Source organism: Mixophyes fleayi, chromosome 2, assembly GCF_038048845.1.
Source record: "Mixophyes fleayi isolate aMixFle1 chromosome 2, aMixFle1.hap1, whole genome shotgun sequence".
Taxonomy (NCBI): domain Eukaryota; kingdom Metazoa; phylum Chordata; class Amphibia; order Anura; family Limnodynastidae; genus Mixophyes; species Mixophyes fleayi.
The window spans coordinates 243190762-243213262 of NC_134403.1; the positions used below are offsets into that span (position 1 = coordinate 243190762).

The 22501-nt window shown below is 38.6% G+C and overlaps 1 protein-coding gene across 2 annotated transcripts in view; it reads left to right on the plus strand.

Annotated features, from left to right (window-relative positions):
* Window positions 1-2084: 2084 nt before the first annotated feature.
* The window catches only part of AATF (apoptosis antagonizing transcription factor), a 118048-nt gene continuing 97631 nt past the window's right edge, over window positions 2085-22501 (plus strand). For both annotated transcript variants that reach the window (XM_075195715.1, XM_075195716.1), the window contains exons 1-4: window positions 2085-2200; window positions 6164-6358; window positions 11605-11868; window positions 22088-22225. In XM_075195715.1, coding sequence (XP_075051816.1) covers window positions 2116-2200; window positions 6164-6358; window positions 11605-11868; window positions 22088-22225 — 682 coding nt within the window. In that variant the 5' untranslated portion in view covers window positions 2085-2115. The remainder of the gene's footprint in view (window positions 2201-6163; window positions 6359-11604; window positions 11869-22087; window positions 22226-22501) is intronic.

Here is a 22501-nt window from a genome sequence, read left to right on the forward strand (position 1 = left end):
ATGCATACCGCGGTTCAGGAGAGCAGGCTGTCAAGGAGATGCGCAGGGATACCTGAAGGCTGAAGGCCGGCAGGAGGAGAGACCACTGGAGGGTGGAAGCGGTAATCAGGTAGGTGCAGCGCACGGCAGGTAATCCAGAATCAAAGAAGCAATACTCAGGAAGCAGTAGTAAGTGAAACTGGAAACATGATGAACACGGGAGAGTTGAGGCGGTCTGGTATCCAGTAGTAGTGGTAACGGAGGCAGCGGAGAGCTGACACGATAAACACAGGAGAGTTGAGGCAATCAGGAACTCTGTAGAAGTAACGGAGGCAGCGGATAGGAATCAGCTGAGTGCAGGCACGATGAATACAGGAGAGTTGAAGTGAGCAGGAACTCTGTAGTAGTAACGGAGGCAGCGGATAGGAATCAGCTGAGTGCAGGCACGATGAACACAGGAGAGTTGAAGTGGTCTGGCAACCACAATAGCAGTAAACAGGAATCAGCAGAAGCTGAATACACGAGGAACACAGGAACACCTTCAGAGGCTCATGGGGAATGAGACTCCAAGATCAGGCAACCAGGTAATGATCACAGGTGGTTTAAATAGGGAGGGTTACCTGATCATCCAATCAATTAAAAGCAACAGGTATTGAAGGCTTGATAAGGGCTGCACATGCGCAGACCCTCAGGATGGCGGACGGCCACGGTTCCTGAACACACGGGAAATGGCACTCACAGTCCGGTGAGTGACACTATGTTTTTGGCAAAAAGGCTTATTCCTGGTTAACTCAGAGTTCCAAGGGTTTGTGCTTTTTAGGTAAACTGGTTCCCGAGGCCATGACCATTACACATGTTGAAATTGTTGATATTCATAAGTCTACATCACCTCCATACATACACACACAGTATGAACATCATGGCAAAAGAAACATTATTCCTGGTGAAGAACCCATAGCTACAAAATTTATTAGTGAAACCACTGGTCTTCAAGTTATGGTTGCTTTAGATCCCCCTAGGATCGCTCGGGGAACTTTAAATTTTAGCTATATACAGGACCTAGCTAAATTGATAGACAATATCACCGAGATGTATGATGACACTTTCAGGTATACAGGTAGAGAGCTACAGGCTTATAAAAAGGAGTTGGTGCAACATAGACTGGTGTTGAATTACCTCACGTCTATTACTGGTGGATAGTGTGTGACTTTGGCTTCCCAATTCGGTATCAAATGTTGAACGGACATCACCAATAATACTGACGACCCCAAGGAAGTTATAGACCAGAAAATGGATGAAATTCTGCAACTAAAATAGGAATTTCGGAGGAACCATAATTCTTCAGTGTATGAGTTTGGAGTAAGGGTGGCAGGATGGTTCTCATGGTTGAATCATGCAAAGTGGTTTTCTGGTTTAGGAGAGTGGGTACAGAAAATTGTTGCTAGCATAGGTAAGCTCCTTATCCTTATACTTCGTGTCATCTTAGTAAATAGCTTATGTGTCAGATGTGTTCCTACACGGCCACATATACTTGTAATTAGCTCATATTAAAAGTAGTTGCAACACAGTTATTTGTACTGAAATGTAGCAGAGTTTATGGTGAAATATTATGTTATACACATGTTAGTGAGATCTAAGGTTCAGGTCACAGGAAACATATCAATGTTCGGAGCTGTATATAATACATACATTATAATAAACTATTACATTTATCACACCCTCCCTGCCACATCACCCAAGTCACCCCCAGACATACCACTGTGGCACCTTATAAATAAATGATAGTATTCAAGTCACAGATATCCAGTGTTAAGGATAACACTACATACTTGTTAGAAAATAAGTCTACTTGTTGGGAAATAAGTGGAAATGGCACAGATCTGAGCTAAATCTTCTAGATTTTTATAGCATGAGCAATGAATAGAAAAAAACTATGAGTTCCATTAAAAACAACTCTATCAGAAATAAGGTTTTAAAATCTGTACAGGCTTTCATACGACAAGCCATAACAACGTCGCTCAGCAACACATTGGTTTCTGTTTTTGCCTTGTTGAAAAATCACCGCGGAAGGTCTTGCGCGCAGGTCAGTGACGTAATTGTGAAAAGGGTGTATTGTTTAGCAGCGTTCTGTGGAAAATGGCGGCGTCCTTGTCTCTGGAGTTGGAGAGTTTATTAAATCCACAACCCCGGTTCTTGGATCCCGAGGATGACCATGATGAAGGTAGGAATTGGCCGGTGGATTAGTTACCATTATGGTGAAGTGCTTTTGAGGAAGGTTCGATAAGTGTACTCGATAGGGTAAAAGTACTGATAGTTCGGTGTCCCTCTGTGGCAGTAACGTGTACCTAACTGGCATTTCCAGCATTGTTGCTGTTATGTTTTAGATAATATATCCATTAATTATTCCTTGTAATCCGTGGAAATTGCCAGGGTCTTTACCCAGTCTTTCAAGTTGTATGTATATGATAGCATTTATGGACATAATTTCTTATCACTCAGCATAGAGAGTACCTTGATACTGGTCTTTCCACACGAGGCTGAAGTTGGCATCTAATTCGGCCAGCTTCTTATTGTGAATAGCTTATTTTTAAAGGATTAAATCAAGTTGAATCACTCATTTCACATCAGATTAACACTAAAGGGGGTCCCTTCTACAAACTGTAATCGTATTTAGCCTCACCCAACAACATTTTGGGCATGAAATCAGGGGACAAAGTCACCATATTTTATCATTTTGAATAAGTAGCTGCGGTTTTGCAAGGGTTAAATGCTGTTTGGCCACCAATTTGATAGTGGGCATCCACATAGGGTGACCAGTTACATATAAAACACCTTTTTTTTTGCCTGCCCCAACAATGTTTTGGGCATGCAGTCAGGTGGCAAAGTGGACACAGATAGCATTTTCATTATTTTGAATAAGTATCTGTAGTTTAGTAAGGGTTGATTTTTAAATAAAAAATAAATGTTGATTCCCATTGTCAAATTGGTGACCCAACGGCATTTAACCCTTGCAAAACTGCAGCTACTTATTCAGAATGATCAAATATGGTGACTTTGTCCCCTAATTTCATGCCCAAAACCTTGTTGGGTCAGGCTAAATACTATTGCAGTTTTTATAAGGGACACCCTTTAGTGTTAATCTGATGTGAAATCATTGATCCAACTTGAATTAATCTTTTAAAAATAAGCTTTTCTGAATAAGAAGCTGGCCGAATCAGAAGCTAACTTCAGCCTCGTTCTTTCCTCTGATGTTCGTGTCACTCATTGTCTATATTTTAGGTTTCTTAACGACTACTGGGTTATTTAGGTTTTAGGTACTACTACAGGTTCCCCTCCAAGCTGTTTCACTCTTGGTAGATGAATACTATTTTGGACCTAGCTTCCCTTCCCCTCTTTCATGCATAAATTATACAGTTATAAATATGTATGGGAATATTATTAGTAACTCTTTCTTATGACATCTAGTGCTTTCTGTTATTTGTAATTTAAATACCTTCATTTTCTATATATGTCCCTGGCAATTTATTTATTAGATCGGGGAGGGGGGGGGGGGGGGAGTGAATTCCACAACACATAGACTATTGTACATTAAAATATGGAGTGACTGGAAACAACATCATCATCATCATTTATATAGCGCCAGCAGATTCCGTAGCGCTTTACAATTGGGAACAAACATTAATAAGACAATACTGGGTAATACAGACAGAGAGGTAAGAGAACCCTGCTCGCAAGCTTACAATATATAGGACAATGGGAGTTTGAAACACAATGCCATGTGCTACATCATATTGCGCAATGGACAAGCTAGAGTGTAAAGGTAAAAGTATTAAGTGGGCAGTGTGTGGCGATGTTGGTCAGAGGGTTGTTGTCTTGTGTTCGCTGTTTACAGGATGGTAATAGGGTAATCTAGGGAAATTAAGATGGTGGTTGAGGAATATCATAACCTTGTCTGAAGAGGTGGGTTTTCAGTGAACGCTTGAAGGTTTGAAGACTAGAAGAAAGTCTTACTGTACGAGGGAGGTAATTCCACAAAGTGGGTGCAGCCCGTAAAAAAACCTGTAACCGAGAATGGGAGGGTGTGATGAGAGTGGAAGAGAGACTAGATCTTGTGCAGAACGGAGGTGTAGAGTTGGGAGATATTTTGAGACAAGATTGTGGCTTCTGCAATGCTTGCCTGGAGGTGGGGTTGCATTTTAACTTGCAGTTTTACTCCCAGGGCAAAAAGATAGTTTTCAGCTCTTATCCTTAACACTGCATATCTGTGTGTATCTAGCAAAATGAAAACATTAGGTATTTGTTCATCTTTTGATCAAAACATTTAAGTCTGCATCCCAGCTTCAAGGGCACCTCATTATATGCAGGTCCTACACTGACCTATGTGCTTTATGATTTACTCCCAGAAAGTCAACAGAAGTCACTGTTTATTTAAATCAAGTGTGTTATTGTTTTATTATGTGACCACAGGACTTTTATCTTGCATTAATTTAATCTCATTCGATGGAGCAGGCAGCATTCTGAATGCAAGTAACATCGCAAGTGGATATGTGGTCATTGAAACCACTGGGTTCCATTTTCATTCTTGTTTTGGCACAAATTTGATGGCAGTGGGTATGTGGCTGTCCTGAAAAAAAAAAAAAGACCTTGTACCCAGTATCAACTGTAATGTTATAGACAAGCACAAATGTATCTACATTTTACAGAGGTGTTTTGGTTTCATGTTATTGCTTTTATTTATTTTTTTTGCTTCCTCTGTTGCCAAAATTAATGTCCATTTTGCCTCAGTTGAGTGTTATAAATGGTCAATTTCCTATTAAGCAAGCAAATGGCAGAGCTTGCCTATATTTATATAAGCCAGTTTAGTATCGCAGACATAACATAGCCATAGTGTTTTTTTGTTTGACTGAAGGGAAAATGTGACTTTTTTTTTTTTTTTTTTTTTTTTTTTTTTTTTTTCCCCTGAAAAGTTTTATATATATATATATATATATATATATATATATATATAATTATATCTCTATCTTTCTGTCTTTCTATCTCTCATTTCTCAAAGGGTGATCTGGGTTTTCCCAGACAGTGTGATTTGTTAGGAAGACAGCATGGTGACCTAAATATCATGTATCACAGAGTTAGACTGTATAATGTGACATGTTGCTGAGATTTGTGACCTGTACGAAGCCATAAGGCAGTAGTCTAGAAGAAACTCCTCATACAATCAAACATGTCTGCAAATAAGGCTATAAACCAAAGGCTGGATTTAAGATTATTTTATGCTCATACGAGCTTTTTTTTTTAGAATGAAATTACAAAACAAGTAAGGGATGAGGAACAATGTTTTGGGGGACCCTCCCCTTTCTCAGGTGCAGAATTCTGCCTTACTTGGAGACACGTGTGGTTGAAACGGCAGGGGAGGAATCTGACTGAATTAAGAGGATCACCGTCTCTAATTGAGGTGATAGGTTTAAATCTAACATCTATTAAAGTTTGTTTACCAGAAATTCGCTGTAAATTTATATAGTGTATATTTTATCCGGTGTATTTCTCTGATCGATGGTGGTTGTGTACTTATAGTTTAAGAATAGTATAGGGTTCAAATATAAGACTAGTCAAAATTGAATGTATGTGGAAAGAGGGCGGTGAGTAACTTTTATATTCATAAACTGTAAAGGAAAATTAAATCTTAATGGTTATTGAGGAATAGAATAGGAAGCTGTGCAGCCCTGTCTAATTATCTGAATAGAAGACATTTTCATTTGCACTGTTAACTTTAACTCTTTAACTTCTTGTGTTCTCACTGAATCTTACTGTACTGAAGCAGGTTGCAGCACACTGCACTATAAACTATAGTTGGTCAGCCTGTCACCTCAACACATGACTATTTTTGAAAATGTGTTTAGAGGCTCATGTCAACTAATTGAAGTCTATCTGCAACCCTTTGCTCTAGCTTCCACAAAGCCAGGTGTGCACACAGGTACTGACATTTGAATGGTAGAGAGGGGTGGCTGGAAGTGAGTACTATTATTTTATTATGTACTGCCCACAGACAAAGTTTACATTTAGGGAGAGAAACTCTTTAATAAGTTGCAAAAATTAATTGTACAATGTTTTTGTTTTCTTAATATACCCTTCCAGCATTAGCATTGACTTTATGCATTGACTTTACATACATTTTCTTTTGTTGCAGTCACCACCGCCAAAGTTGTTGACAAATTTGATGAAGGAGGAATTGATGACGATGAGGATAATGCTATAATACTTGGAAACCTCAAAAAAAGCACAGTGACCTTTCTATCTGATACAGATAAAAGGTATTTGGGAAAGGCAACATCTCGGAAGGATTTGAAAGCTGAATTTGGGGACCAATCTTTCTCAGATTATGGTGAGATTTAATTGTATAGTGCTTGTTTTTCTTAAGCATTATTAAATTATATCAATTATCTGCTTTTACTATTGTGTTGCTTACTCATCTGCTAAATGTTAAAATAGGTTTGGCAAGACAGGACTTTAACACAGTTTAATATCCAGTACTGAGTAAATTTATGCTGTCCCCAAGAACATCTCCAATCCCCTAGGTGGGAGCAAATTCATCTTTTGGAAAGCCAATATCATCTCTCCGATCCTTGCAGACTGCAAAAACCCATCTAATTGGACATGTACCTTTTATTCAGCAGTCCACAGGAATTTCTCCAGTATTCACTATATCCTATTATTCCTTGTCCACAACCTAAACAGCTAAGCTTCTAAGGGGAATATTTACTACACTGCGGGCTTGAAAAAGTGGAGATGTTGCCTCTAGCAACCAATTGGATTCTAGCTGTCATTTTGTAGGATGTACTAAATAATTAAGTAGAATCTGATTGGTTGGTTTTTCAGAATTGCATTTTAGTAAATATATCCCGAAGACTTTTTCTCAATCAAAGGGAAAATCTGGATGCTGATATTGCAATGTTTTAAAATTAATTTTACTATTGCTAGCATGCAAAGACCCTGGCCTGGATATATTTACAGGTGAATATTTCAAAAGCCTGCAAAATAATATAGTACCTACTTTTACTTTCACAGTTCAAATGGATTCACCACACTAGTACTCACTATCCAAAATGTAATAATACCCATGCCACATTTCTTCTCAAATCCAGTAAATACCACCGACTAGTCTCCTCTTATCAACCCATAATGCTTCTAAACCCGTATTAAAGGTTTATTGCTGCTTTTTTTTTATTTTTTTAATTTGCTTATTTTCTGATCACCAACTAGGGTTTGTAGATTTTCAGCTTAAAAGCCGTAAATGGAGTAGTCACATCTATTGTGGTGGTAGTGATTTTTTTCATTGCAACCTGCTTCCCTCAACACTCTTCTCGGTGTAGTAAAGCCTTCAATACTGTACCCTGGTCCCATGTCTGTGTTCTAGATGCTAGAGCATTTGGTCTTATTTTACTCCCCTTATGAGCTATTTTTAAATTTAAATAAGCAATGGCATGAGAGCGAGATTGACCAAAGGTATACACCAGAGCTGTCCTATGACCCCACTACTTTTTAATCTCTCTTTATATTCCGTTGCTAAATTTGAAGAATTTGGGAAAAGCTATGGATTTCCCATTAAGTCTCATTATGTTAACAGCTCTTTCCATGTAGCCGAGAAGCAAGATCTTTCTGCTAGGTTAGATATATCTCCATAAAGTGGACTAAGCACTCCATTATGTACTTGGGTTTCAAGTTGCCCAAAAATCCAACTCCTCTATACGACAATAACATTACTTGTGCAGTCGGTAACATTCTGAAAAGTGTCTTCCAAGTGTTGATACACAATACCTTTCCCACCATTATGCGATTTAAAGATAAATAATTTAATTTATTTAGGAATGAACTGGTTCAAAGTTTCACTTTAAATAAGCAAAAGCAGACTAAAACAATTTTTTGGAGATGTGGAAAAGATATTTCCACATCCACCAAGAGACCTTCCCATACATGTTTTAGAGAAGTACGTATATGAGCTCTGCTACAATTAGACTTATATACCTGCAAGATTTATACCAGTTTGGGGCTTTTGGGATGTTGTGAGGTCTACCCTCATCTGTCTTGCCATGCTGATACACACCATGTTAAATGCCACAATATTTACTCCATCTTTCTGAACCAGGTGTGTAGGTCTAGTAGTTTATTGACTTATCACAGGTTATTCTGCTACGCTAATCGTGAAAATGGATTTGCTGAGTCTACCCTCTGCTTTTGTAAAACAGAGAAACCCTTATTAGAATAATTGTTACAAGTGTACAGTACTTTTCCAAGTTCATGTACTTCAGCTGTAAAGTTTGATTCAGCAAAATGGTTGACTGCAAGGTTATTTATTTTTAATATTTGATTTAGTATGCTGGAGTGGTTAACACAAATCAAATTATTTTGTGTTTAGGGTTGTGTCTAGGGGTTTTAGTGGTGGCAGTGGGGGGCTGTGTGATATGTGGAGTTAAGTTGAATATGTGCTGTGTATTTAAATGTATAACCATAGCCCAGGGCTCCACAAAACCTAATTACCATAGTGATTAAGAAATGCACTCTTTTGACCCTAACCTTAGGGGACTTCATGTTAGGCCCCAAAATTCCCTTGTACTTAATCAACTAGATAAATATAATTCTGACATCTGTCTAACAGAGACACACTTACTAAAGAAGCTGTGGGTTGGATGAGCATACAGTGCCTCACACACTATATACTCAAGAGGAATGTCGGTCTTGATTCGTACACATTTTAGCTTTTACTTTGGATAAACTTAAACACATAGCGATCTACTTTATCAGGGGTGTTATTAATTCATCCTTAATAACAATATTGGCTGTCTATGTTCCACCTTCAGATAATGGAGATGTTTTGTAAAACTTTGGTGAATTTATTTCTCACTCACCTGAGTCCCCAGATATTTGCCTACAGGATTTTAAAAATGTTCTTGATAGAAGGGGGCATTTTTTTGCTCAATTAGTGGCCCAGTTGTGCCTGACTGTTTCATGGAAAAGAAGACATCCAAATACTCTATAATACTCTTGTTTTTCCACAACGCTTTCTGCTGTACTGGAAGTGGAATATAGACCCAGGTGGGATATTTGATTATTCACCCTTGCTGTTATGCTTGGCTCTTAACCTCCCTAAAGGCCAGGCATTTTTGAAAGCTTAACCCATTCTGGCTGAACCTACTGTAATAATTACCTTTACGGTCTCCATTCCCTAATTCTCCAAAGACAGTAGATAGTTTCTTGACTTTCCACTTGCGTTATATGACATAGATAAAGCCATTGCATTGTTTCCTAATGTTAAGGCCTGGGGGTCAATGGATATTAAGCGCTATAAACTTTTAATGGTATGATGACCCTCAGGTTCCATTTCCCAATCCATGTCTGTGGCTTCAAATGTGGTGATTTATAGGCAGATAATGTTTTTTCTGTTTGATGCAAATGAGATTCCCTGCTCCAAGTGGTTGATGGATTTGACTGATTCTTTAATTGGGACAAATACAATTTTCTTCCTTTTGAAAAAAAAACCAAAACAAAAAAGATGGGACAGGACGGACTTTCAGGCATCTCATCTCATTTCCTTCAGCCTCGACTTGGCTCATGCCCTTCCCCCTGCACCCAAATACACACGTACACAATGAAACCAAAGTACTCTTAACCCAATCCACTTCTCATTTTCACTTAAGCAACTATTTTCTCCAATGACTGCATTGTCCTGTCCTAATCAGGCTGCCTCTTTCTATAACAAAACACTCACTTTGGCCCTAGACAATGCAGATCCAGCTACTACACATAGTCTCCAACGATCCAAACCCCAGCCATGGTACATCAAATAGACCCGCTACCTACAAAGGTTCTCCCGCACTGCAGAGTGGCACTGGAGGAAATCTCGTACCTATCCTGATTTCCTCCACTATAAATTAATCTTTTCATCTTACAGCACTGCCCTTTCAATTGCTAAACAAACATTCTTCAAATCTCTAATATCCACCCAGTCTTCTAACCCACGTCCCCTCTTTGCCACCTTCAACTCACTTCTCTGCCCGTCTGCACCACCTCCTCCTTCCTGCCCTTGATTTTTCAACCTATTTCAAAAGACAAAATTGACACCATTCGACGAGATATTTCCTCATGCCAAATTCCACTCACTCTACCCAACTTTACCTACACTACCCAATCCACCCTTAATTAATTATCTCCAGTAATTGAAGACAAAGTTTCTGCACTCATTTTATCATCTCACCCTACAACCTCTTCACTCAATCCTATTCCCTCCAAACTTCCTTTTTGTACACCTCTTTGCTGCTAGAACTATAAAGGGATGCTTTAGACAGGATGGTAACTGTGTGGAAGCTCATAGTTGGTATATTTAAGTTTAATAACCTGATATGCTGGTCATTTTACAAAGCCACACCCACTAATGTATATAGACCCCAACTTTTGCATTTCTTTTAATTATTTAAGTTACTTATATAGCGCCTACATATTACACAGTGCTTTACAGACCATATTAAATGAATAACAAATTCACATTAGTCCCTGCTCCAGTGGCGCTTACAATCCTATATTGACGCTCAACCTACCACTATGTCTTTGGAGTTTCTTAGAAAACCCAAGAAAAATGGAGAGAACATACAAACTCCACACATATAGGGTCATAATAGTACTCATGACCCCAACATTGTGAGGCGTATGGTAGTACATATAGGGGCGTATTCAATTGTTAGCGTTAACGCTAACAAACGAGCGCTCAAAAAATCTTACCGTTAATATGGTAATTACTCGCGGAATTTCAGCTCGCAGCCCCCTGAGCGGCGAGCTGAAATTCCGTGAGTAAACTACCGTATTAACGCTTTTCGCGCGCAATATTACAGTATAAACGGTAATATTTTTTGAGCGCTAGTTTTTCAGCGTTAACGCTGACAATTGAATACCCCCCATAAGATTAATAACTCCTAGTTTTGGAGTCGTCTTCCAAGGTTGTAGCAAGTGTGGGACATACTGTAATGTACAGGGCTTTGTGGGGCTTGTAATTTTAATGTAGTTGGATAAATTGTATAAGCCATTGCCTCCTCCCTGTACTGATAGTTAGTTTGTCATCAATGAGGGATGAGGTACAGTGGATTTAGTTATTGCTTAAGTACTGCTGGGAGAAAGGAATCAGATGTGAAGGCTTGAGGGTGAAAACTGGGGTCCTGTGTGTTTATGCTTGTTTGTGTGTATTGGTAAATGCCTATATGACAGAGAGGGAGCAGTTGCCTACCATGCAGGAGTTTACTCCTTTGCATAGCAACTGCTGTCTGTTAAATTCTCAGGCAAATCACTAACTGTGCTAATGTAATACAATTGGGACATAAGGGAACTAAAACCGATCAGAAGACAAACATATTGACAAAATGAGACGCATACACAGCCAACTAAGATATAGAAGTACACTGTGCTGTAATTTGAACAAAAATGATCCCGGTCCCCTTTAATCTGCATTTTATACATGTCTATTAGAATCTGGTATTGTAGCAAGTGATTTATTTAATCTTAAATTGAACATCTCATTTGATTATGCTCTAAATGTATACAACTTTTAGTTGTGAGACAGTGAAATATGTTCTTGTGTTTTGATAGATGAAGAGGCATCACAGGGTGATTCATATGATGCTGACGAATTAGGGAGCAGTAAGGAAGACGGAGCAGATACAGAAGAGAGTGATTACAATGACAAACTTTTAGATGATGGCAGCCACCACAGCTCACAGGAAACCCATGAAGAATATGGGGGCAAATATGCAATGGAATGCTCAGAATTGCAAGATGGTGGCGTGCAGACCTTCTCGAAAGAAAAGGTGTCAACAGATGTTGCTAAGGGCCAAAGCATTAAGAACCAGATGGGTAAGTTACTATTTTTACTGATATTAAATAAGTAATTTGCTGCAAAAAATTTGTGCTACAATGCTTCTGTATAAATGATTTGCAGTTTGGTGCATTTGACTAGACTGAGCATGTATTGCATTAATTCTACTAAGCTAAGGACACAGACTAGCCAATAATGAAGTAGTAGATATTTCTTTGGACCTGCATTGTGGTATCAAACAGACTTGTGATTTGTGTGTCAAATCACAAACTGATAAATTGGAAAATCATTCATATGTTTTCTGGTGGCAATACAGTTGTTTCCTCTTCACCTCTCAATAGCAGGCATAACTCTGGATGTAGATTCCCCTTTCCAGTTTAGGTAGAGACAGGTTAAAAAACCTGCATACTTTATAAGCTAGTTCCTCCACTTCCCCTATGTATTTTTCTTTTTTTTATAAATAGGTAGGGCATGTAGTGGGTTATTTTCTGTAGTGTAGGAGCTTACCTGCTCTGAGTTCCCAGCAACGCCCCAGTTTGTACTGCAAAACATTTAGAGATGGGTCAAAGAAATGATTATACAACGTACAAAGTAATTGTTGTATGGTACTAATGTTCCGGTGCTCACTCAACACAAGTAATAGCAATATCTTTGGCAAACAAGGTTTCTGTAGTGGAACTTTGCAAATCAGTTGGGTGTTTTTCTATTCATACTTTCACTAGTCATTATCTGGATATTTTATCCGTCTTGGGTTCTCCGTTTTCGAGACATTCTCATTTCAACCACAAAATAATCATTAATTTGCAGCATATATGGCTGGATGCTTTCTCTTGTGTTTTATTTAAGTGAACAACTTCATAAACATATCGGCTTGTCTTTTGGAGAATCTGAAATGTCAGTGGAAAAAACTAAAACTGTATTTTGCAAATCACCTTACTAACTGATAGAAGCACATACACAAATGCGAGTGGTGTTAGAGTAGGCCTAAACATTTTCTTTCTCAATTTGTTTTGTGTACAAGGAAGTAATTGTGAAAATATTCTTCATCTTGAATCTTACTATCCATTAAAATGGGTAAGTTCCCTTTACAGCTTGGGTTGAGATGGGTTAAGTAAAAGGGCCACAGACACTTTATAAGGCAGCTCTTCCCCTGCGCCTCTTCCTGTCTCTGCTATTGGTAGGTCAGCTAGTGTTTGGTATTTTCTGTAGTAGGCTTATCTTCTTTGTGGTCCCAGCAATGCACTATGCATGGTATAAGTAAAGCACTGGTCTGGCTACCTGGGGAACACCAGTCTGCTTCCTACAGGAGCAGATCTGGTGTAATGATTAAAATTTAGTCCCGTTCACAGACCACGTTCGTCTGCACATGCTGCGTCACAGGGCACCAAAATGGAGGACCAGACTAAATGGGATCTCTGAACTGCTCTTAAGCGTTCCCTTTTCTGGAGGAAAGGATTGCTCTAGAGTATTTTGATAAGGAATAAATTGTAACCATAAGTCACATTTTTTTATCTACAGTAAAGACCTTTCTGTAGGAGGAAATGCGTTTATTTACTCACTCATTAGCCATGAATGGTTCTCTAAGGTCCCTTCTTCCCCTTTCTTCCATTTTCTTTACCTCTAAACAAATGACTTATCAGAAAGAAAGGCATTTCTATGTACAGCTGAGAAGGTTAGTGAGACAGATGGAGGTGTGGGGGCTGTGAGAATTGTTAGTGTGCACATGAGTCTTGTGGAATTATAACAAGAACATTGTAACTGTACTTGTGTACATATATTTATATATTTTTTTCTTTAACTCCTTTGGGTAATTCATATGTGAGATCTTTTATCCTCCAGTCCATAAAACTATTTTGTATTTATCATTTATGCCATAAGTTGATGTACAAAAGTGGTATATTTTGTACTTCTAAAGTTTGAGCTGGGTATACACTACAGAAATTTTTTTCCAATGTGATTTTGTTAACAATTGTACCTACGACTGGGGAAAAAGAAAAGTCCTGATCAGCATGCCTATTTATGTGTACACATTTTACAAGATTTAGTTTCAGATCTGTGCTCTACATCTGTCATAACCATCGGGTGAAAAGATCGTGACTCTGCATGCTCCATAGAGATCTATGGACGCTGCTGGTCGTGAGGGCATACAGACTGCAGAATTGGAACGATTATCGTTCCATCGTTGACTGAGATTTTTTGTCTCAATCAAACAACCCGATATGCTTTGGAGCGATAATCGTTTATTGTTGGAGCGTACACTAATACGATATCGGACGAATGACTGTTTATCGTGTTAGGGTGAAAAACCTGTAGTGTGTACCCAGCTTTAATCTAATCTCTTGTGAGAAAAAAAAGCTTTGAAATTTTATTGTAATTAACAATAGTCCTAGAGGTACACTGTCCGATCTCTGTCAAGAAGCTCCTGCCTTAAGCATTCCTTTAAGGCCCTGCGAGAGTACGGTTACTCTCCAACTGTCTCAAGATTCTCCAACAACTCCCCCCCCCTCCCCCAGACAGCTCCCCTTTTGTCCCTTCCACAACCCCCCACTCATTGTCCTCTTCTGATTGGTGGTGTGGAGAGTTTGGGTGGTAACAGCGGTGGAAATAGTGCATGACATCAGTGGTCTCCCCCCTGCGGTGATGGTGCCATTCGGACTGTGTTGCAGACTTGCTAGAACAATAGTTAGCAAACAGGGAGAGACCCCCTCCTGATTTTAGATAAGGTCCTGACCCTACTCTTTTTAACCTTTCCACTACTTTTTGATGTCACAGGGTCCACAGCTGATTCCCACTTCCTGTGAGCTGCCTCTCCCCTCCCTCTCTGGACACCACAGCAATAACAGATCTGGCCACCGGGCGGCATTAAATAACAGAGTGGGCCATGGTTGTTCAGTTGGCCCACTGAGGACAGACCGGGTTGGCAGGATATTCTCAATATAAGGCCTGGGTCTGTCACACTCACACACACACACAGACAGGGAGAGACTAGGGTCAATTTTGATAGCAGCCAATTAACCTACCAGTATGTTTTTGGAGTGTGGGAGGAAACTGGAGCACCCGGAGGAAACCCACGCAAACACAGGGAGAACATACAAACTCCACACAGATAAGGCCATGGTCGGGAATCAAACTCATGACCCCAGCGCTGTGAGGCAGACGTGCTAACCACTAGGCCACTGTGCTGCCCATATATACTTGTATTGCTGCAGGCTTGCCTACAGTAAAATGGCCACAATCAACATAACTTGTCGATTTCCTGTCTTTTTGCCCTTTGAGCTGGTGTTTAGTTTTTCTTTGTTAATAAAAGATATACACTTTGCAGCACCCAGTACCAGAAAGGTGTACCTAACAAACAATTCCTAGAAATCCTGGTTCATGTTGACACAATGGCATCATGCTGCAGATTTGTCGAGTCATGCTCCCGTTCCACCACAACCTAAAGGTGTTCTAGTGGATTAACATCTGGTGAGTGTGGTAGACTTTGGCCTTGAAGGGATGCACATGGTCAGCAACAATACTCTGATAAGCTAAGGCATTTAAAAAGTGGTCAATTGATATTAAGGGGCCTAATGTGTGCCAAGAAAACATTCCTCATAACATTACACCTTCCCCACAATATTACACCTTCCCCACAATGCAGCATTGATACAAGACAGGATAAATTCATGTTTACACCAAATTCTGTCCCTACCATCTGCATGCTGCAGCAGAAATCGAGTCATCAGAACAAGTAATATTTTTCCGATTTTCAGTTGTCCGGTTTTGGTTTCCTTTTCATAGCTGACACGAGTCAAACCCTGTAGGATCTGCTGCTGCTTTAGCTATCGACCTCAAGGTATGATGCACTGTGCATTCATAGATGCTCTTCTGCATTCTACAGTTTTAACGCATGGTTGTTTGATTTACACTTTCCTTCCTGTCAGCTTCCTGTCTTTCTCCTTTACAAAGCGTTTTTGTCTACAAAATTGCTGCTCACTGGATGTTTAGTTTTGCACACACTTATCTGTAAACTGTAGACTGTTGTGTGTGAAAATCCCAGGATATCACCTGTTTCTGAGACACTCAAACCAACCTGACTTGCATCAATAGTCATTCTATAGTCAAAGCCAAGTAGACCACATTTCTTTCCCATTCTGGTGTTTGGTCTGAATAGCTGAACCTCTTGTCCCATCTTTGCATGCTTTCTCATGCATTAAGTTGCTTCCACATGATTGGCTAATTAGATATTTGTGTTAGCGAGCAGGTGTACTTAATAAGTCACTGTGACAGGATAGACCGCCTATGCCACCCGGTATGTTTTTGATGGGAATCGGCTGGGCTTACTTTGCCACCGTTCCCTTTCGTTATCCCAAATGCGCCCTCTTGCTGCAGTAGAAGGGGCTTACACGAGCTGCCACCACTGGACTCCTATATCGGCATCCAGAACCGGGTTTCTTCTGGATAACTGACGCTGCTAGCGTATCTCGTTGCTGGTGTACCTGGGCTTTTACTCCTGACCTCTTACTATGAATCAGGGAAGCTGTGGATGGATCCCCCCCCTGGCCTATCACACTGACCAGGGCTGCATGAGTAGCAGACAGCGCAGTGGTACTGGAAAAGCTTGGGTCCAAACCTCAGAGACAGCTGGAGAACAAATTAGATTTTGGGTCTAATCTGCAGATCACAGAAATACAGCAATATTTAAGATGTTTTCAAGCAGGTCTTTGAAACAAGTGATGTTTATTTGCTCTTCACTGGTTAGAGGTACCAGTGATCAGGTCAGATGTTTAAATCAGAAGAACAAATACAAGCTAGTGCCTTTTATACAGTTCAGACACAGGCTAATTTTAGCATCAGGATGTACCCTATTTACACAAACATGGATTTACATGCATTGCATCTATGAAATTCACTCTGGACAAAAGGTCACACAGTAACGACCCCCTGCTGTGCCTTTGACCAGAGCAGGCATGACACTTCATCACAAAACTTCGTTAGCACTTCCTGCTATCAGACTCCCTTTCCACATATGCCTAATTGGAGGTTTCCACTAGCAACCATACAAATCCCAAACAATGACACTTCCATACTAAACACATCCCAATACACAAAAGACTTTGTAAACAAAGGCTCATTGTATCAGATATATACATCAGAAATAAGGCATATCCTATAGCAAGGTTAAACAAGAGACAAATTTCTTCCCTTGGTCTCAGAAACTAAAGATTTCCCTATATCAAAACATACACAATTTTAAAAATAAGTGCATTGGCAATTTATATAAATCAGCGCCCTGCACTATTTCCTTTAAATAAATTGATACAAAAAGTTATATCAGTGATCCAGTCGTAGTCACTAACTGTGTGTTATAATGACTTTAGTCTTGCAATCATATTGACTGCACTTCACCTATGTCAAATTGTTTAACTTATGCTTTTTTTATATTATTATTGCCTATGCCTTGTACACCATGGGACTGATTTTTAGATTTTCATGTGAGTGAATTTGTGAAATTGATGCACTTGCATCTGTACGACTTGCATCTGTAGATGCACCACCCCATGGGCTTGGGGTGGTGCATCTTTACGCTAGATTTAAGGACACACTCATTATAGGATGTGTGCAACTCAAGTACAGATGCATCTTGTAGATTCATACATGAATGGGGAATCTTTCATTTCAACTTGCAGTTAGGCCTATGAATTAAATGAAAGAAAAATACTACGTCTTTGGCCAGGCATTCTTTTTTTTTATTTGGTTTTCTTTTTTTAAATACATAGTACATGGGCATTATAAAATATATCTTTTCAATGATTTTATGGATTGTTTACAGGTTGTTTTTGGAAATTTGCATAGTTTCTCTTTATATGGCGAGAGTCATCATTTTATTTACACAGGTCTTCTCAGTAGTTACAGGAAAATGATTAGCTTTGTTGCCACTTATAAATATGTAATTGAGGGGAAATATTTATTTGCTACGACTTTACACTTTGAACTATCTCTGCTTCTAATGGATGTTTACCTGACCGTTCACGTATACAAACGTATCAGAATGTTTTGAGGTGTTTTAGCCAATGTTCAGACTATGGAAATGACCATAAATAGGCAACCTGACTAATGGGAAGCATTGTATAGTTGTCTTGCTAAATGGTTACTATTTAGAAGATTAATTTCCTGTACTAAGTACCAGTAAGGAAAAATTAAGGAACTTGATTTTTCAAAAATAAAGATCAGAATATCTACCATGTTGGTTAATGTGGTAAGAAAATTAGCGGCATATGAGTGTGGTTATCTTCCAACCGCACTAACAAAACCCTGTAAAACTGAAAGATCCGACTGCTCAACTTGTGCGCCCATCAAGTGGATCTTGTTCAGCGTGAGGATGTACCTGTGTGGTCAGCATTGCATGAATTTTTCTACACCACAACTATAACTGATACAAAAAATGTATAGGTACATAATTATTTTATAATGGGAAATCATACAACACAAGCGGTTGATAATCTCTGTAAAAGTGTAACAATGCAGCAAGCATATTTCGCAGCACTTTACAATTGGAATCCAACACACTAGTAAAATAATTATTGGTATTGACTGGCAGAAGAAGGTAAGAGTGCCCTGCTCTGAAGGTTTCAATCTATAAGAAATTAAGATTTTGATATGAGGTTATGTACCACATAGTGAATATTAATGCAGTGGGAAAACGTGGGACTATTTGATCCAATCACAAAGCAGTGTTGGTTTGGGATCAGAGGGTGGTTGTAAGTTTGAGTGAACTGTGTAGAGTGGTGGAATGTGTGAAATGGGTAGAATAGTCAAGGGAGGCTCAGAAGGTGTTTTGGGACTTTGATACGTTTACCTGAAGAGTTCAGGGATAAGTCTTGTAGTCCCCCCCCCCCAAAAATACCTGTAACACGTATGGATGTGAGGCGCAAATCTTCGGCAGAGAGGTCAAATTTGGAGGTGTTTTGAGACAATTAAAAGATGCATGTTTATGCGGTTTTGTTAATGACTTTGAATGTTTGAAGAATTTTTTATAGGATTTGGTAAAGTAAACCAATGTAGGAAATGAGTGGGGTAGCAGTTTATGAAGCTTTGTGTGGAACATAAATTGATGCTGCATTCAAAAGAGATGTTAAATGAGAATGCCTGGCTAGCAAAAGACCAGAGTATTTGAAGTCAACTCCTGAGCAGAAATCTTGAAGGGTAATGTTTGTTGTTTAACAGTGTTGGGGTATCGGGGTTCACTGATACTTCTATCAATCACCTTCAATGTCAGTCAGATATTCATTGATTTTCAGTCTGGGGGTGAACAGAAAAACGCCCAACACATGTATGATATAATGCTGAGTGATTCTGTTCCAACCAGAGCTTACTTCAGGGTCTTTATTTATACAGTAGAATATTAGAGGTATAGAAGCTTAACAACCAATTATAAGACGGTAGATTATGAAAACACGCTAATTGAACATTATGCGTACTCTGCAACTTTTAAACAAATCTTTCTTATTTATGCTTTTATCTTCTCAGGCATTCTGCTACCAGTCTTGTTGTTACTTTACAAAGAACGTTCAGCAGTGCGTCCTTGAGTTGTTCATGTTCTCTGATAACATCTTGTAACATTTTTCAAGGCTTCAATCTGTTTCTCTTCTCATTCTGAGTACGATATCTGCTATTTTATTTTTTTAAGGTTATAGCATATTATTATCTAAAGCTTAGCACATGATAGATATTAAATCAATAATCCATCCAATTCTACCCTTACAACAGAAACATAGAAATGTCAAGTAGGGTAGCTTCGGTAGGCTAAATATTAACTAAATATTACTATTATTATTTTATTATATATTAGCAGCTCAGTTTAAAAGATTGAATTTGAGACATGAGAGGACATTTAGGATTAAATGGCAAAAAAGACATTCAGTAATGCTTTCCAACACAGTCAGCGAGAAATCTAAAATGGAATGCATTATAAATTTAGTTATTGTCCAAATAGAGATTATGCATAGATCCAAACCTTTGTAGCTTTCCAAGAAAATTGTATAATATAGATAGAGAAAAGCAGAGAGTACACTAACTGTAAGAAGAAACTGAGGAGAGGTGAAACAAAAAAAAAAACATGCAGTAAAAGTAGGATGTAGAGTGTTGGATTGAAAGCTTGACTGAAGAGTGTCCAGTAGCTTGTGTGAGGAAAGAAAGCAGGAGGCAACTGTCACTATTTTGAATTTATATAGTCTAATTAGAAATTTTGGGTAAATTTTTCGGTTTTAATACCAACTTTGTTTTGAAATTGTTTTGCAGCACATTTATGATCACTTTTTCAGAATTGTTTATATACATATTTAACATCATTGATGTTTGCAGTCTGCCTACATTAAAATACATATGGCTTCAAGGCTATTTAACTGTGCCAAAACAGAAGTAGTCTATCATTTGTATGGATCTCCATGACCTTGAATGTGATGGGTGACATACAGGAACTGCAGGTTTTGACTTGTCTCCAAATTCTGTTGCCTTCTTGCTTTCTAGCAAATTAAAGTGGGTGCCTTTTTTGTTTTGTCTGGTTAAACAAATGAAACAGATTTATTCTTTACCTCCAAAGCACTAGCATCTGCTGTGTGTAATGGAAGTTTAATTGGCTAAGCTATCTTAAATGCTACTACATAATATTGTGCAAGTTGGTGAAGATCATGACAATAGATAAAAATGTGAGTTACTCAAAAGGTAATCCTTTTTATTAGTTCGTTTGAAGGTGTCTTTGGAAGGTAATTGTTTTAAAGAATTAAATCATTAATTTTCTGCAGCCAACACATCCCGGCAGGTTTGACAAGTAATCCTGCTGGCTCACCATACATAATGCACCGCCCCATGGTTCAGACACACTCTCTTTAATTATGCGATTTCTAATTTTGGCTAGTGCCCAGATGTGACTGTCTTTTGAAGCTGTAGGAAATCATATGAAACCACCATCCTTTATTTTCAAGAATATTGATTATAAGCAAAATCTAGCATTATGCAGTGCTCTACAGTGATGCAAACCACACTTCTTTGCCAGGACAGCTAGTTTTCAGCTGTGCTTTCCCATCTAAATGAAAATGATAAATAACTGACAGTGGACATTTGAGATAATCGAAAAATATTGGGGAAAGTATACGTAAATTGATAAATAGGCTGCTTAGTGTGATAAGCACATAAAACTTGCAGTGCAACACTTGTCTTTAACCCACATTCACTTTTTTAGTCAGCATTGTATGTATTAACTTTGCAATATTAATTAGACTTCCTCCGCCTCCAGGCCTTAATAAAACAGAGCTACATTTATTGTTGTTTCTGTAAAAATAAAATGTTTTAAACCTACAAACCAAGTTAGCCAGTCAGTGAAGCACATTTAATCTGAACAAAACTGTGATCTCCTCCAATCCACATCCCCCCCCCTCCCAATAACCTAATAATGTTTCTAAGCCTGTATTTGCCTACTTTAAAAAAAAAAGTACAATAAAAACAGTGGTAGGAAGTTCAGTAATTTTTTTTTCTCAACAGTTATTGCAAGAAAAGCATGTACCAAATCGAGAACCTAAAGTCCAGCAAAAGCTCCAGAAAAATGCTCTTTTCACTCTTTATCCTACTTAACAAAGGCTTTAAACCTACCTCTAGATGTTTAGCACCCTCCCCATATGGCCCTATGGGGATTGCGAACTCAATCTTTTTAAGCGACAAAAAGCTTGGGTTTTTGACGCAAGCGTTCTAAACTTAACCCAATCTCGGGATGTTATTACTTGCCTTTTCCAATTGAGTGCAGTCCCACCAGAGAGCATCCTCTTTGCTCCTCTCCTGAGGCCAGAGTTGACTTTACTGCACAAGTGAACTCTGTGGGTTGAATTCAGTTGACCGTGTTACTCGTGAGAATAGTGCAGCCCACGCACGATTACCGTTGGTACAGTAATTTTAATTAGGATTTCTACTTGCAGCTCTCAGAGCTGTGAGCAAAAATCGGCGCTGAAATTGTCGTACTAACGGTAATAATGCACACTATTATCGTAGTAATGGTAATAGTGCACGGGCAGCATTATTCTCACTGGTAATGTGGTCAATTGAATCTCCCCCCTGTCATTCTATGATTGTGCCCATCAGTGTTAAATAGACCCCTTAATGTATTGATGTAGGTCTACTCAAACCTACTGTGCTTTTGTTTTGTATGTTTGTTTTTAAAGTATTACATGTTTATTTTAGTGTGGAAGCTTCAGATGACTAATGCTATTTTTTATGTGTGCTTTTCAGCCATTTGGGATCAGCTTCTGGAAGGGCGAATAAAACTTCAGAAGGCACTTCTTTTGTCTAATCAACTGCCACAGCATGACACATTTGCATTATTTAAGAAAGAAGGTGGAGAGGAGTTTGTAACTTCTCTAATGAATAGTAAGTTTATCTGAATTCTATAGTCATTATGTTGTTAAACAAGTTTTTAATTCAGAAATTGTTTTGACTTAAAAATTCACTTTATCAAACCACACCACAAACTATTCTATTTTATTTAATATAAAAGTCTATGCTAGGATGCACCATGCATTTCTATTACTGTGTGAGGATATGGTGTATTTTTGTTCTGTTTTTGTTAACTTTTGATGTATTCGTCCTAAAAAGAACATTACTGACTAGACATCTTTTGATTCACCACCAGGATATACAGATTGA